The sequence below is a fragment of the Lotus japonicus genome, chromosome 3, assembly GCF_012489685.1.
Source record: "Lotus japonicus ecotype B-129 chromosome 3, LjGifu_v1.2".
NCBI lineage: Eukaryota > Viridiplantae > Streptophyta > Magnoliopsida > Fabales > Fabaceae > Lotus > Lotus japonicus.
The window spans coordinates 74,865,860-74,880,820 of record NC_080043.1 but is presented as its reverse complement, the minus strand read 5'-3'; the positions used below and the strand labels follow the sequence as shown (position 1 = coordinate 74,880,820).

The 14,961-nt window shown below is 36.8% G+C and overlaps 1 protein-coding gene across 1 annotated transcript; it reads left to right on the top strand.

The window, feature by feature from the left end:
• Positions 1-9,671: 9,671 nt before the first annotated feature.
• On the top strand, positions 9,672-10,442 carry LOC130744722 (transcription repressor OFP14-like). Its single transcript, XM_057596881.1, has one exon. The coding sequence runs from the start codon at positions 9,672-9,674 to the stop codon at positions 10,440-10,442; it is 771 nt and encodes a 256-aa protein (XP_057452864.1).
• Positions 10,443-14,961: the final 4,519 nt, after the last annotated feature.

Sequence of the window (14,961 nt, the reverse complement as noted above, 5' to 3'; positions counted from 1 at the left end):
CTGGGCTTGGTGGCCTTGACTAGTGACTTGGATTGGGCTAGTCAGTGGCGATGTTCAGGGGATGGACCTGAACGAGGACAAACGTGAAACGACAGTGAGTTAGCGAGCAGCTAACCCCGATCGTGGAGCTGTGGGACATCGATTCGTTGGCTGAGAGTCGCCCCGATCGTGGAAGTCGTGTTCATCCTTCCTTTCCATGAGGGATTGGTTGAATGGATATCCAAAGTGTTTGTATGTATATACACGAGAATCGACTAACTATAACTTAGAACTATGATTTAGTTCCCCACATTTGTGAAATCTAGAGCTAAATATAGTTCCCCTATTTGTGAGTATTAGTTTAGGGAAGAACTTGTGATTGGTAGGGCAATATACCCTACTTATGATATGTCTGTGTTAGAAGTTGACCCTTGCTTGTTTGTTGTTTGTTGTTTGGGGAGCTTAACGCCTAGACAACGAGCATGCTTGTGATCAGTCGAGATACGGTCCTACACCTGCTTGATGTGGACAACGACAAGGGTTGGGACATCGACCGTGTGACTGATGGTTCAGCACTGGGATCGGGGAGAGCAGAAGATGCGAGACAATGTGATGCAAGCATGGGATAAGGCATTGGGGGCACGTGGATTATGAGTCGGGTATTGGGTGTGATAATTGAGTCTGTTCTTGGGTGTGAGCCGAGTTTGTTTATAGGGTTCGAACCAAACCTAAGGCATTGTTGTGTTAGCTCGGGGGCGGTCGAACACTAGTTAATAAATATGTTTTAATTTGAAATAACCATTGTACGCTTCTAAAGCTTTTATTAATAGAATGAAATTATTCAGTCCATTTTCTCATGTTACTACTTCTTTATTGTTAAGCTATACTTCAAATAGGTTTTTATTTTGGCTAAAATTCACCCACAGTTTTGAAAAAGTTACTAATGTGACACTCGAGAAATCGGGGCGTTACACTACCACTGTCCCCGGAGCACACCACTGAGTTCCTTCGCTAACCATCACCTGTTCCCATAACTTATGGCCAAACGCACAAAAAAGCAACAGGTGATTAACCGTCTCAATTGCTTGACCACAAAGAACACACACACCATCACCATCAACCTCTACCCCACGCCTTCTCAGGTTTTCCAAGACAACATCACAATCCTCCCCTCAATTGCTTGCCATAAGAATTGAACCACTTTTGGTGGCACAACTCTTCGCGCAGACGCTGGAACCACCCATTGTGGTTGCTCAAACAATTGTAACTCAACAAAAGCTACAAAAACCTTTACCATATAATTTCTGTTTGCCTCACACAGCCACAACATTATATCTTCCCTTGCACTTGGAACAATGCCGCAAACACGCTGAATAAAATCAGCATAGACCCCAAGCTCCCAATCCAACAATGGTCTCCTAAATTGAATCTATCATTCCCAACGCAAGTCATTATACACACCAACCTTTGCCACCGTGGCCTCCTTCTCCACAGCTACTGCATACAACTGCAGATACAGATCCCTGAGATCCTTCACAGAAGCCCAAAGATCCAACCAGAACTGAGCACGTGTTCCCTTGCCTATCGCACATAAGCAATTGTCTCGAAACAACCTTCCTAAGATAACATCCTCAAGCATGACCTGCAAAATATCAAAAACATAGCGAGATGGCTGACGAATCAAGCCAGTCACCCGATGCAACAACAAACTCGATTCTGGCAACATACATTTCGCACACAACGTCCTTCGCCACAGAGAATGCACCTCATAACCAAACCTCCAGGGCCACTTCAGCTAAAGACATATGTTCCTGCTGTTTAAAAACCCCAAACCTAACCCACCAATCTCCTGCCCTTACATACTTGGTCCTGCCCCACCCATGCAATCCTACGCCAACCCCCATTTCTAAACCAAAGAAACTGCCACATCAATCGTCAAATTTGAAACACTACACCCATCGGTGCCCTTTATAAAGCCATATGATACATAGGAATTGCTCACGCCACTGCCTTCAAAACTACCAATCTTCCACTCAAAGAGCCAGCACCTGAACCCTTCTTTGTCAGTGCCTGAAGCACCCACTCAATCCTTGGTCTCCAAAAACTAATTCGGCGCGGATTACCACCCAATACTAAGCCTAGGTATGGTAAAGGTAACAAACCCACTTCCACTCCAAGCTCTGCCGCCAACCTGCCTACCTTGTATACCTCCACATTACAACCAACCAAAACTGATTTATTATAATTAAGTTTTAAACCAGAACCCCATAAAAAACCAATCAACACATCAAAGAGCTCCTCCACCCGTTTTTCACTTGCCTCACAAAATACTAGCGTATCATCCGCAAATTGAAGATGATTTATACACAGCTCAAGCCCAATGCGAAACCCTCATGCGTCTTCCATAGTCACCAAATTATTCCACTAAATCGACAATCCATGCACACATTAAACAACAAAGGGGAAAGAGGACCACCCTGTCACAACATTTGCAACAAAACATACCGACACCACCATAGCAACAAATCATACCCCGACCACCCTGTCACAACATTAGACTCCCACCATTCCGACACCATGTCCTTGAAGCCATCTTCCATCAGCCAGTAATTATAGAAAGTAAAAGGCTTAGGTCCAAAGTCCTTGGTGCCCCATGTCAATACCACCGCCCTATGATCCGAAACGCCCCAATCATGAGCCGCGTGAACCACCCCCATCAAACCCCAACAAAGCTTCCTCATTTATAAGACATCTCTACTCCATGGGCCATTTCCCCTTGTACTACCTCACATATAATCAGCATTTTGCATAGGAAAATCTATCAAAAAATTAGAGAGCACAAACTCTTTGAATGCTTGTTCACCCACAATGTGCACATTCGCTCCTTGTTGCTCCCCATCATCATAATCGCATTAAAGTGACCCCAACCACAACTCTCCCCGCCACGACCTCCAATTCCCTGCCGAGAGCCACAAACAATCTCGCCCTTCCCACCACATCTTGTGGACCGTAAACATTAACCCAACCACATCACCTCATGGCTAGATTTCACTATCAGTGAAACCAACAAAAAGCCCTCTCCACGCATCACCTCATTACAATTGAAGATATCCTTACGCCACAATGTTGCCAACCCCCAACCGCCTGCACCACTGGAACACAGCACACATCCATACCAACATGCATCCAACCCTAAAACAATTAACCACGATCTTCACATAACTTAGTTTCCTGCAATAAAATCACCTCTGGTCGCACCTGTTCCAAAGCAAGCCTTACTGACCTCCGCTCTCCCCAAACCCCTCTCATTCCTGTTCACCCACTGTTGGTAAATCCGCAAGTGTACGAATACCTCCGAGTTTTAAAATATCGAACCACAGGGATTGTGAGTGAATAGATTCGGTTCAAGCTTTGAGTTTGAAGGTTTGTTTTATTGAGGAAAACATATGTCGAAGTAGTAATAAGGAAAAGGAAAAATAAAAAGACAATTCAGAAAATAACATGCTTTGGGTTCTTGCTCAACTAGTCAATCCAAGTACATCATTCTAAGCACATGTTCTCATGGATCTCTCCTTGATGATATAGCCTAGTTACTCACCTATTGATTCCTCACATAAGCAATTCTCTCATACCAAAAGCTAAGCCCAATTCCTTGTGTACTTAGTCATTTATATGAGATTTTAGATCATGCAAATTCAGGCCATCAAACCCCAACCCTTCCTCTATTCCTAGTAGCAAGCATAGAAGGGGTAATCCCAAATCGGTTCCCTAATCTATAACAAACTTCCGTTCTAATTATAGAAAAGCAAAAAGCAAGCATGCATACAAGCTTAGATTGATGTTCAGAAAATGGGATTCAAGGAAAGAAGAAGAACATGTGGGAAAGAACTTAAGATTATAACTCAAATATAAAAAGTCTTACAAAGAAATCCAAAGCAAAAGAAGAGAGATTAGCCAAAGAGCCATGCTTGGCTAAGAACCTGAATTACAAGCTTAGAAGCCCTCTCACCCTCTCCTAGATGCTCCTCTACATCTGAGTTTATGTAAAAATGAAAGTAGTATCCCAGATTCTCAAAGAAATTGGCCTAAGCCTTATTTATAGGCAAAATAAACGAGGCTGGGCGCTCAGGCGCCAATTCAGAGCGCCTGAGCGCCAATTGCATGTTGAAAAACATGCCTCTGGACCTAATTGGCGCCTAGGCGCCCATTCCCAGCGCCTAGGCGCTTAAGCTCGCCTGAAAATGACTTTTTGGCTTCTGAAACTCCTCTTTTCAATCCTCTTTAAGTTCTCCATCAATTCCATGCTTCTTGGCCTTCTTTCTCCTTCAGTTTCTGCTCTCCAAACCTAACCAACAAGTCAAGGAAGATTCTAGAAGCTCCAAGAGCTCATTAGCACAAGAGGTCCTTCATAAAACAAAAGAAAATCATGCAAGTCCTAAACTTAACTTAAAATGCAAGAAAACTCCCTATAAAATTACAAAATTACCATAACAAAACAAAGACTCAAGAAAAGATAAAAATGCATGAGAATGCATGAAACACTACACGAGACACGAGAAAAAGACTCAAAACCTACAAGGAAAAACCCTAAAAACATCATATAAATCCGGGTCATCACCCACACCCCAGACATACCTTAGTGTTGGGTACTAGATGAGAGTTCCTGAACTAATCCTCGAACAACAATCTCCTCTGGGCAATCAAATAACAAACCAGCACACTGACTTCGAATCAAAGCACGACGAGCCCGTGTGGTAATGCCGCATTCACTCCCCCACCCAGCTTGTGCTATCTGCATATCCTTACACCCCTGATGGAAACGTATTGACAACTAGCTGTCCCCTTTCTAGGCCTTCCACGAGATCGTTTTGGTGTTATTAGCTCTTTAGCAACATGAGCATTTTTACGTGGTCTACCCCTTCGTTTTTTGACGAGGATATTTTCCTCAATTATTTCCTAAGGTTAAACGTAAACTCTAAATCACTTTTTCAAATCATATTTTCGGATTTCAAATTATTTTAACTGAAAAGAAATTTATCCTATTATCTCTTCAATAAAACCCAAAATAATTCAAATAATTATTTTTCCCTCTATAATCAAAAAAATATTACTAACTATAATTATTTTCACTTGTAAAAATATATTTATCCAATAATATTATCTCTTCTTCAATTTTTAAAAAATTTACTAAGATAAGAGATTATCTCTTTAAATTTGAAATAAGTAAACTAAATCACTCTTTCTCCCTCTCCTAAGCACTAATCACAAAGTTTCCAGCTCCTAAAGGAATATTTAATTTATTTTCCACTTCATAAGCTTTAACATAATTAATTAAGTAATTTTTAAGCCTATTTTCCTATTTTTACATTATTTCACTTTTAATAATAAAACCTAAGGCTCAAAACTCATTTCTATAATCAAATATTCTCATAAGTAAATATTCACATTTTCAAATGCACACAATGCATCTCATGCATTTTCTCATACAATTCATTAAAACATTCTTCTGTCAGACATCAAAACAGCATAACAGTGAACAAGTCAACAATCAAGCTAGCCAAAATATTATTATTATTATTATTATTATTATTATTATTATAAATAATAATAATATTTAATTATAAATAACTCTAAGTTGAAGGTCTTACAATTCTATCTCCTAACAAAATTTTCGACCTCAAAGCTTAAGGGTCAAGAAGTAATTCAAAATACTATTTCTTCATTTTAGCTTCTAATTCTCAAGTCGCGTCACCCGTGACTTTATTTCAAATTACTCCTGCTAAAAAAATTGCTCATTCCTCGATTTCTTGATCTTTCGTTCAAGGAAAAACTCAACGAGCACTCTGAACATAGAGCGTCATGCTTCCACCGGGAAACATTGGTGGCCGTCCCGATTAGGGATTCGAGCACAACAACAAAAACAACAACCTAGACAACAACAACAAGAACAAGAACAACAACAACAACAACGCAGACACAGGAAAAATCAAATCTTTCCGGACTTTGAGTTTAGTGGTTCCATCCACCACTTCACTCGTTCGATGGTTCCTTCCGCCACCTTGCCCGCTCGATGGTTCCATTAACCCTATGATTTTTCTGGTGGTTCCATCCACCACCGTGCTCGATCGATGGTTCCATCCACCACATTATCCCATCGTTTGTTCCACCCGTTTGATGGTCCCTTCCGCCACCTTTCCCGCTCGATGGTTCCGTCCACCCTACAATTTGTCTAGTGGTTCCATCCACCACCGTGCTCGATCGATGGTTTCATCCACCACATTATCCCATCGTTTGTTCCATCCACCAATACCATTTTTCCCATGGTTCCATCCACCATCTTGGTATGTCCGATGGTTCAATCCACCATCCATGTTTAACCTATGATTCCATCCATCATCCATGTTTAATCGGTGGTTCCATTCACCATCCATGTTTAACCGATGGTTCCCTCTACCATTGTATTGATCCACAACACCACTAACCGCACGACAATCCGGGAGGACATTGTCTTAACAAATGTCTCCAATAATTAATTAGCCTCTTAAAACACAGAACAATGTAACCACAATACTATCACAACACTCAAGTGAAAGACAAGGAATTTATTTTATTGGGGTATGGTCAAAAGGTTACGACTTTCATAACTGAAACGTGGAAGTGACAACCACTATGACACAAGATAAGGTGGGTACTACCCATTTGAATTCAAACGAAAAGTTAAACTAGGTTAACTAAACGACTAGACGGTAGCAAGTTCTGTAACGTCGCTATGCTCCCCGGATTGCGGCGGGACGACGCTACAAACATTAGAATGCAGAAGAGTCGCCACCAACATTTCCTGGGTTGGTTCCTCATTGTCAGCAGCTCCTCATAAATGGTCCATCAAGTCATCAATACTTGGTAAATGCATCAAGTCATGGATATCGTTGTTCTCCATTCTCCTTCGTCTTTACCACAGTCGTAGTCAAAGGGATTTCAAAGCTCCCTTCTTCAAAGAGAGTTTTGAAAAGTAAGAGTTTAAGAACTCTACAAGTCTTGCATAAGGGAAGAATACTAAATAAGCTATTGGTGAACCAAAAGTACATGATGGTGGGACAACCAATTAATGCCTATAATCAGATCCAATTGTTTTACGGGTATATAATATAAGTATAACTATGTAAATATATCAACTACTATATACATATTTATACAAATATTTATAAAAAATATATGCATATTCAAGTCTACTAGCTATCATAAGGTTCTTCACTTTCGAACAACCTTCAAACACAAACAATCAACTCAATCTTCCTTCGATTGACACCCCATCAATCAATCTTAGAGTTCAAACATCTTAAGCAAACAAGTCTACTTAAAAGCTCTGGTTATCTCAACCAAAGCTCTAATACAATAAATGTAACGTCCCGATTTTGCAACCACAGATGACATTTGTAACCCAACAAGTCTAAAGACTTACTCAGAATTTTTGAAAAATTCCGAGTAAATCACTAGACTTGTTTGATTACTAATGTGATCCCTGGTTGCAAAATTGGAGCGTTACACTTAATTCATTCACAATTCATAAAAGTGTCATAATTAAAACAACATATATATAAAAAAATTGTTAACTCATGCGTATTTAATCTCTAAGAACAACCTAATAAAAAAATAACATGTCAATAACACAATTTTTTATTTGAAATCATAGTAAAATTATTAGGCTTATAAAATTAATATTTTGTACAAATTGAATCAATAGCACATGCTTCATCAGAGTCGATGTCTGAATTCATAAAAGAACACACAAGAAGACGGAAGATATATACCTCCACCCCAACATTCATGCTATCAAGTCTACTAGAAACATTGAATAATAACATTAAAGATTATTATATTAATAAAAAATTTCTATTAACGTTATACTCCAATTATTCATCAATATCTACCCGTAACTTTTTTGTTTTTCCAATTAATGTTTTCGGTGAGTTTCAAAGCACACACTTTTTATTAAAATAGTTTTAGTCCACATAAAATAGGGGAGAACTGAATTTGATCACTCTAAAAAATGATATAACTTCTAGTCCCCAATATTGATGAAATGGTCATGTAAAATTATTCATTCGGTTCATTTTGTGGACTGCTATTAAAACCAAGAATAAATAATTTGTGGTGGTTAAAAATTGCCTCTTATCCATAAAAGTACGATAGAAACTAATTTCACTTATTTCAATAATGTTAGAAACTAAAAGCTAACAAGCATTGCCATAATATTTTTTTTTCAAAGGAAACAAATGCCTTCACCCAAGGTATTGCAAAAAAGGAGAAACACTCTAAATCAATGTCAAGTTCAAAGAGACTCTTGAATCAAAATCAACTTTATAATGGGATTTAGGAATTAAGAACGATAAATCTCAACAATGTATATTTAGGGATGAGAACGGGTCGGGTCGGGCTCGGATTTTTCCTTTCCCAAACTCAAACTCTCATACCAAACCCAAACCCGTCGAGTTTCGGGTTTACACAAACTCGTTATAGCCTCAAACTCACATCGTAACCTAACATGATGCATAAATTTTTTTGCAAAACAAAATGCAGCTTATATGATTTTGTTATGAAAAAACATTTTATATCTTCTTTGCAAACAAATCTAGTATCTTGTTGTTCAAACATAATAAAATTCTTAACAAATCAAGTTCTTAACATGGTGTATATAAGAGTAATTTTGTAAATTTATATATATTTCGGGTTCGGGGGCGGGTTTCACCCATAACAAACCCAAACCCAATCATGTCGGATTTTACCCGTAAAATCGAGCCGGGTTCGGCCGGGCACCCACGGGTTCGAGTTATGTTGCCATCCATACTATATTTTTATCTCCGAACATCATTAATATATTTAAGTTTCTCTTTCTTTTTCATCAAAAATTCACTCACTTTGTACTTTTATCTCTCTATTCTTTTCTCATCATATCACATATTATATAAATATTACTCGCTTATCTCATTTTTATTTTTATATCTCACTAAAAATTAATATAGTATTAGTGTTGACAAAACATTTTTCATCTCCAAATTCTGTCATTTTTATCTAACAAAAATGGTGGTAGACGCTCAGCAAGTGTAGACACAAAAAAAGAAGATGCAATTTGTGACTTATAATAATTTAATGTGATAAGAAGAGATATATAGAAAAAATATGTTGTCTTTAAAGTGTTTGTTTGAGCATTAAATGTGTAATAAATGTACGTATGACCATTTAGCACCTTTATTTAATAAATAATTTTAAGTCTATTTATCTATTAGAATTTTTTTATCAATGACTACTTTAACGTTATCTTTCTAATACTTTCTTAATTATCGATTGAAATTCACGAGAGACCATAAAAATGTGGGTTTCACTTACAAATTGAGTTTTTATTCATTCACACTAACTCTCTCTTCCATCATATTTACACTTATATATATATATATATATATCATCTTTTCCTATTGCATAACATATCTATTTTTAATTTCATTTTCATTTCTTTTGGTGGAGGTGTGACTATAATGTGAATAAATCATTATTACCTCGAATTAATGGAGTATCAACCAACAAATAAAAGCGTTGAAAAGAAAGGATAGAACTGAGGGTTGCCATCAATACTCTATTTATAAACCACACTAGCTCCTCAACCTGCATCATTTCACTCAAACCCTCAACCTACAGACATGCCGAAGAACATTCAGAAATCCCTCAGTGACTACCTCTCCAAGATCAAAACCTCTCGCTCACAAATCCATTTACCCTCTAAGAAATTGATCCTCAGAGGATGCAAGCATCTCAACACTCCTTCTTTCTCCATGGATGATAAGAGAAACAAAAAGAATGACAATGAAGCCACTCTAGATGACATTTACCGTTTTCTCTTTGAGAATTTCAGGTCTTTGTTCCTCGGAGACGCCGAAGAAATCAACAACAACAACAATGGCCACAAGGTCCATAACAACACCCATGGAAAGTCTCTAATGCCAAGTCGGACATCCTTTGATTCATTCGGGGAACCATCACCTGGTCTCGGAGGCTCTACAAGGTTCTTCGTGACCCATGGCTTCTCAGGGCCTAGTAGCTCAACTGCGACACCCACAAAGAATGGTGATGGTTCATGTTCAAAGGAGACAACCACATTTCCCAATAATTATGTGGCAGTGATTGTGCCGTGCACAAAGAGCCCCTACAAGGAATTCAAGAGATCAATGGAAGACATGGTGGGAGCGAGACTGAAGAACGATGAGAAGGTAGACTGGGATTTCATGGAAGAGCTCTTGTTCTCTTACATGAACATGAATGAGAAGAAGGCACACAAGTTCATTCTCGCTGCTTATGTGGACGTGATCAACCTCATGCGGAATCCTCCGCAGCCTGCTCTGGCGAAGAGTGTGAGGACTGTGAGGATCGGCAAGGAGATAAGGAAGAAGGCTGAAGGAGTGAAATTGGATTGAGTCATCGATCGCAAATTTAAGGATTTCCATGGAATAGGTGCAAGATCTTTAGAAATTTGAGCTTAATTTCCCCCTTTTGTTTTTATTTTTCTCTCTTATTTTATCCATAGTTGCATGCTAAGTGACAAATTCTATGTTCAGATTTTGGGTGCTATTAAAAAAAACATTTCTTGAGGTTGAGGGATGAAAATTCCCTTATCTATCAAAAGAATTTGATTTCACTTAAATTAGAGGTATGAAGCTTTTGATATTGATCTAAAACCTCAAATTTAAAGATGCAATTTTTATTTTGCCTTTCAAACATGAGATCAACGTTGTTATTTCATCGGACATGTGGTTTGCTTGATTTGCACGAGCAATGGTTTAAGTCAATCTAATTGCTCTTCGATAGAAAATATTGTGGGATGTAGGTGTTTGTGTGTATTCTTGTGTTTCGCTCTCGTAATGTATAAGATGTTTCATATGAGACAACTTATATCCTTGACTTTAGTGAATTTATAATTTCATAACTGCTCTGGAGTGTATGCTCTTGACTTTAGTAAATTTATACTTTCATAACCTCTCCGTAGTCCATGCTCTTGACTTTAGTGAGTGCAGAATTTAATGACAGCGGGGAGCCCGAGTCCTTTATTAATGTAGGAAGATTTGACTATATAACTATAAGTTTTCAATTAAATATATTGATTTCATCCATAGAGTATCATGCTTTCACTAATGTATCATCGCTTGTAGACAAATGAAAAACGAGATTTCTAGCTTAAGCACAAGATTGAAGTTCAAGTCACTATTTATGCAATTGCGTTTTGTATCACATAGTGGTCATATTAAACTCAAACATGATTACCTCAGTGAAGAATACATATGGTTTAAGTGTTGAGTTTGTTTCGTATTTTCCTTTTTTCATGTATGAAAATTTCTTAATAATGTGATAACTTTATAATTTAATTAAAATTTAAGTAAAAATGGAATTGGATAAAAAAGAAGCACTTAAATTATTTTGTTCTACGCATAGCACTTAGAATTATTTTTTTCAATTTTAGTTAAAGCATGAAGTCCAAGCCATACTAAACTATTGACTGTTTTAAAATGAGGAGTTACCGTACAAAAATAGTGGGGGTCACTTTAAAGGTTAATAAGTTATCACATTCATTTATTTAAAAACCAATGGTTGATATTTAAATAACATCAGTGCCTATGATACATGTGCAAGTATACGACGAAAATCACAATCGTTGATTTCTTAATCAACGAACATACTTTCATACTATGCCTATAAAATGACTCCTTCAATTTAGAGGTGTCGAATACATTTAAATAATCAAAGATTGTAATTACTTGCTTTTATTATATTAAAATGGAGTTCATATTCATAGATTTTACAAAATAAAATAATTAAATCTTTCTCATTTAAATAATAAATTATATATATATAAAAATAAAATTAATTTGAATCTTGCATTAATGAAAATAATAATTATTTATTAATAAGTATTTATATTAAAAATTATAATAAATATTATTTCTAAAATATTATATATAAATCGCCATTAAAGTGAGGTATAAGTCCATTTTAATTATTACTAAAATAATTAAATTAATTAAATATTTCACTTTTAAAAAAATTACTTAAATATTCACTATCAATCCATAAAACTCTTTAATTATATTGATGATAATATTAATTAATTACAATTGATTCTTTATATTACTAAGTGTATTAAATATTAGTTACAATGCATACTTCACCCATTTCAAGATGCTTATCTTTTCTCACATTTTAGTAATATATATATATATATATATATATATATATATATATATATATATATATAGACACACACGTTAAAGTGAGGTTCAAGTAAAAAAATGTCAATTCAAATGTGAGGTTCAAGGCCACATTTGAATTGATTTGAACCTTACATTAATGAAAATACTAGTTAATTTTTTTTACAACAACTAGTTAGTTATTATTAACTCCATAAATTATTAGTTGTACTCAATTTTAATTATAAAATCACTCATACATATAAAAAAATATAAGATATTAGATTACTTAAATAATTTTTTACTGACCCCTTATGACATCATAAAGTATTTTTAAATATTTTTGATCCAGTCACTAGCTCACATGACAATGCTAATTAGATATAGGTGTTAACGTGTAATTTTCATTTTTTTTTAATCATTTTGTCCTTCTCCTTCTTCCTCTTTCTCTTCCCTCTACCCTTCCAGCCACCACAGAACTTCCATATAATTCCCCCACCTAACTGAAACCTTCCCCAACTCCACCTCTCCTTTTTCTAAAAATTTATAATTCTAAACATTTCACGACAATAGAATAGTTATTCTAATCATGTTTTAAGATGGGAACTAATTTGCAAGTCTAAAAAGAGGGCTTGGCCTTGGGCACATAGGGTGGAAGATCAAAGCCATCTTATTGAAATGGGCCTTGGAGGATCAAAGGATGCTACATCATTATGGAAGATGAGGTTCATGGTCAATAGTAATGAGGGACATCATAGGAGTCCTCAAGGAGGACGCTTTGCTCGTAGTGGGGTTGAAAGAGCACCTGATATGCGAAGTTGGTGATGGTAAGAACATGCGCTTTTGGTTTGATCCTTGGGCTGATATTAAACCAATAAGTCTATAGTTCCCCATGATATATGCTTTTAGATCCAGTAAAACGACTTGAATGTCTGATGTAGGGTTGTTTGTGCGAGGTAAATGGTTTTGGGATCTCTCCTTTAGAAGGGTCATCATTGGTTGGGAACAAAAAATATATGCATCCTTCATGAACTTGATAAACTTTAGATGTTCGGCTGAAAACCCAGGGGATTATTTGATTTGGTGTGTCAATGGTAATTGATACTTTTCCATAAAAGGTTTGTGTAATTGGGTAGAGTACAAACTGTATGAGGAAGAGGAAAGTGTGGTCCTTGATCATATAATAAAAAGTCTCACCCAAAGTAAGTTTATTATTCTGGCAAGCATGTCACAATAAGATAGCCACCGAAGATAACCTTAGAAGAAGGGGTAATTCTAGATGGCAATGGAAGTGGAAGTTGGTAGGAATCAACTGATAATCTATTTCTTCTATGTACAAGGGTATAAGAACTTTAGAACACCATCTTGAGAAGAGAAGGGATTTCATGGATCTACCTCAGCTCGTTACAATCTATAGCAGTAGAATGGCCTAACATGACAACATTAATGGACACAAAAAATTGGGACTTAATACCCCATTCTTTGGTTTGGTTTATGTAGATGAGAAGGAACACAAAAATATTTAGGAAGAAAGTCTTTGATCCCCAAGAGGCTTGGTGCATACATTTTTTTTTTCGAAAACAGAAATATATAATATGAATATAATGGAAAAAGTGAAACTTTGGAATAGCCCTCCCAAGAGAGCAACCGAAAAGAACTAATGGAAAAAATAGAAAGCACTAGAAAAAAGAAGAGAACAAACAAACAGTACGCAAGACAAAGACAAAAACAGCAAAACTAGACACTATCACTACCAAGAAGCAAAATTTAGACCAACAAATAAAGGCTCGGGCCACAACAGGGAGAAAATGAAGAATCAAGGCAGTATCAACAGACCAATCTCACTAAAGGCACCAACTGTACATCACAACATAATCAGAGTTAAGATGGAGTCCCTTCTTCAGATGCCAAAGATTATGCTAAGAATATCTTGGTGGATCAAGAGTGCTTGGTTGCGATGTCCCTATGATACAGAGAAAATAATTAGAAACATGGCCGACATCAAACTAAATGTTATTCCTGCAATTCCCATATATCTATCTTCTTTTCTTATTATAACACAACAATATATATCACTCACTTCTCTTACTTCTATTTCTATTTCTCATTAAAATTGGAGGTGTAATTAGTGTTAACAAAGTATTTTTCATCTCCAAATTCTATCACTCATAAAATGAAAATGTTGGTAGATGCTCCGTTAATGAACCATTTATCCCAGAATCTTAAACTGTTGGGTAATTGCTACATGAATGGTTTTATATTATTTATTTTTATCACAACCCTTTCGCAAGAGTCATTTGAGCTTTCTCACTTGGTCTTTAAGCGTGAAGAATTTTGGATCACGCGCTTACCACTACGGCAAAATCAATTGGTGTTAGTGAGGGCGCAACATTATTTCCTTAGCAGCCAACTCCCTGTTTCGAACACTACCCAGCAGGAAGGAAGCTGGTCAACCGACCCAACAATCCCCCCCAGCACCTGCCAGCCAACCCAGCTGCACATCTTGCCTTGTGTGGAATTTGAACAAGGGACCTGCTCTGATACCACTTTTTGGATCACGTGCTTACCACTACGCCAAAACCAATTAGTGTTAGTGAGGGTGCAACGTTATTTCCTTATAGTGTAGCAGTCAGTGCCCCGTTTCAAACGCTACCGAGTAGGCAGGATGTTGGCCCACCTGCCCATCAAAGAATGTACATGCTTACCTACTATGTCTTTTAATTCAAATTTGTATTCAAAAAATTCGGCGGCAAAA

Excerpts from the sequence above, each read along its gene's own strand:
- LOC130744722 (XM_057596881.1), top strand. The coding sequence starts at position 9,672 with ATGCCGAAGAACATTCAGAAATCCCTCAGTGACTACCTCTCCAAGATC.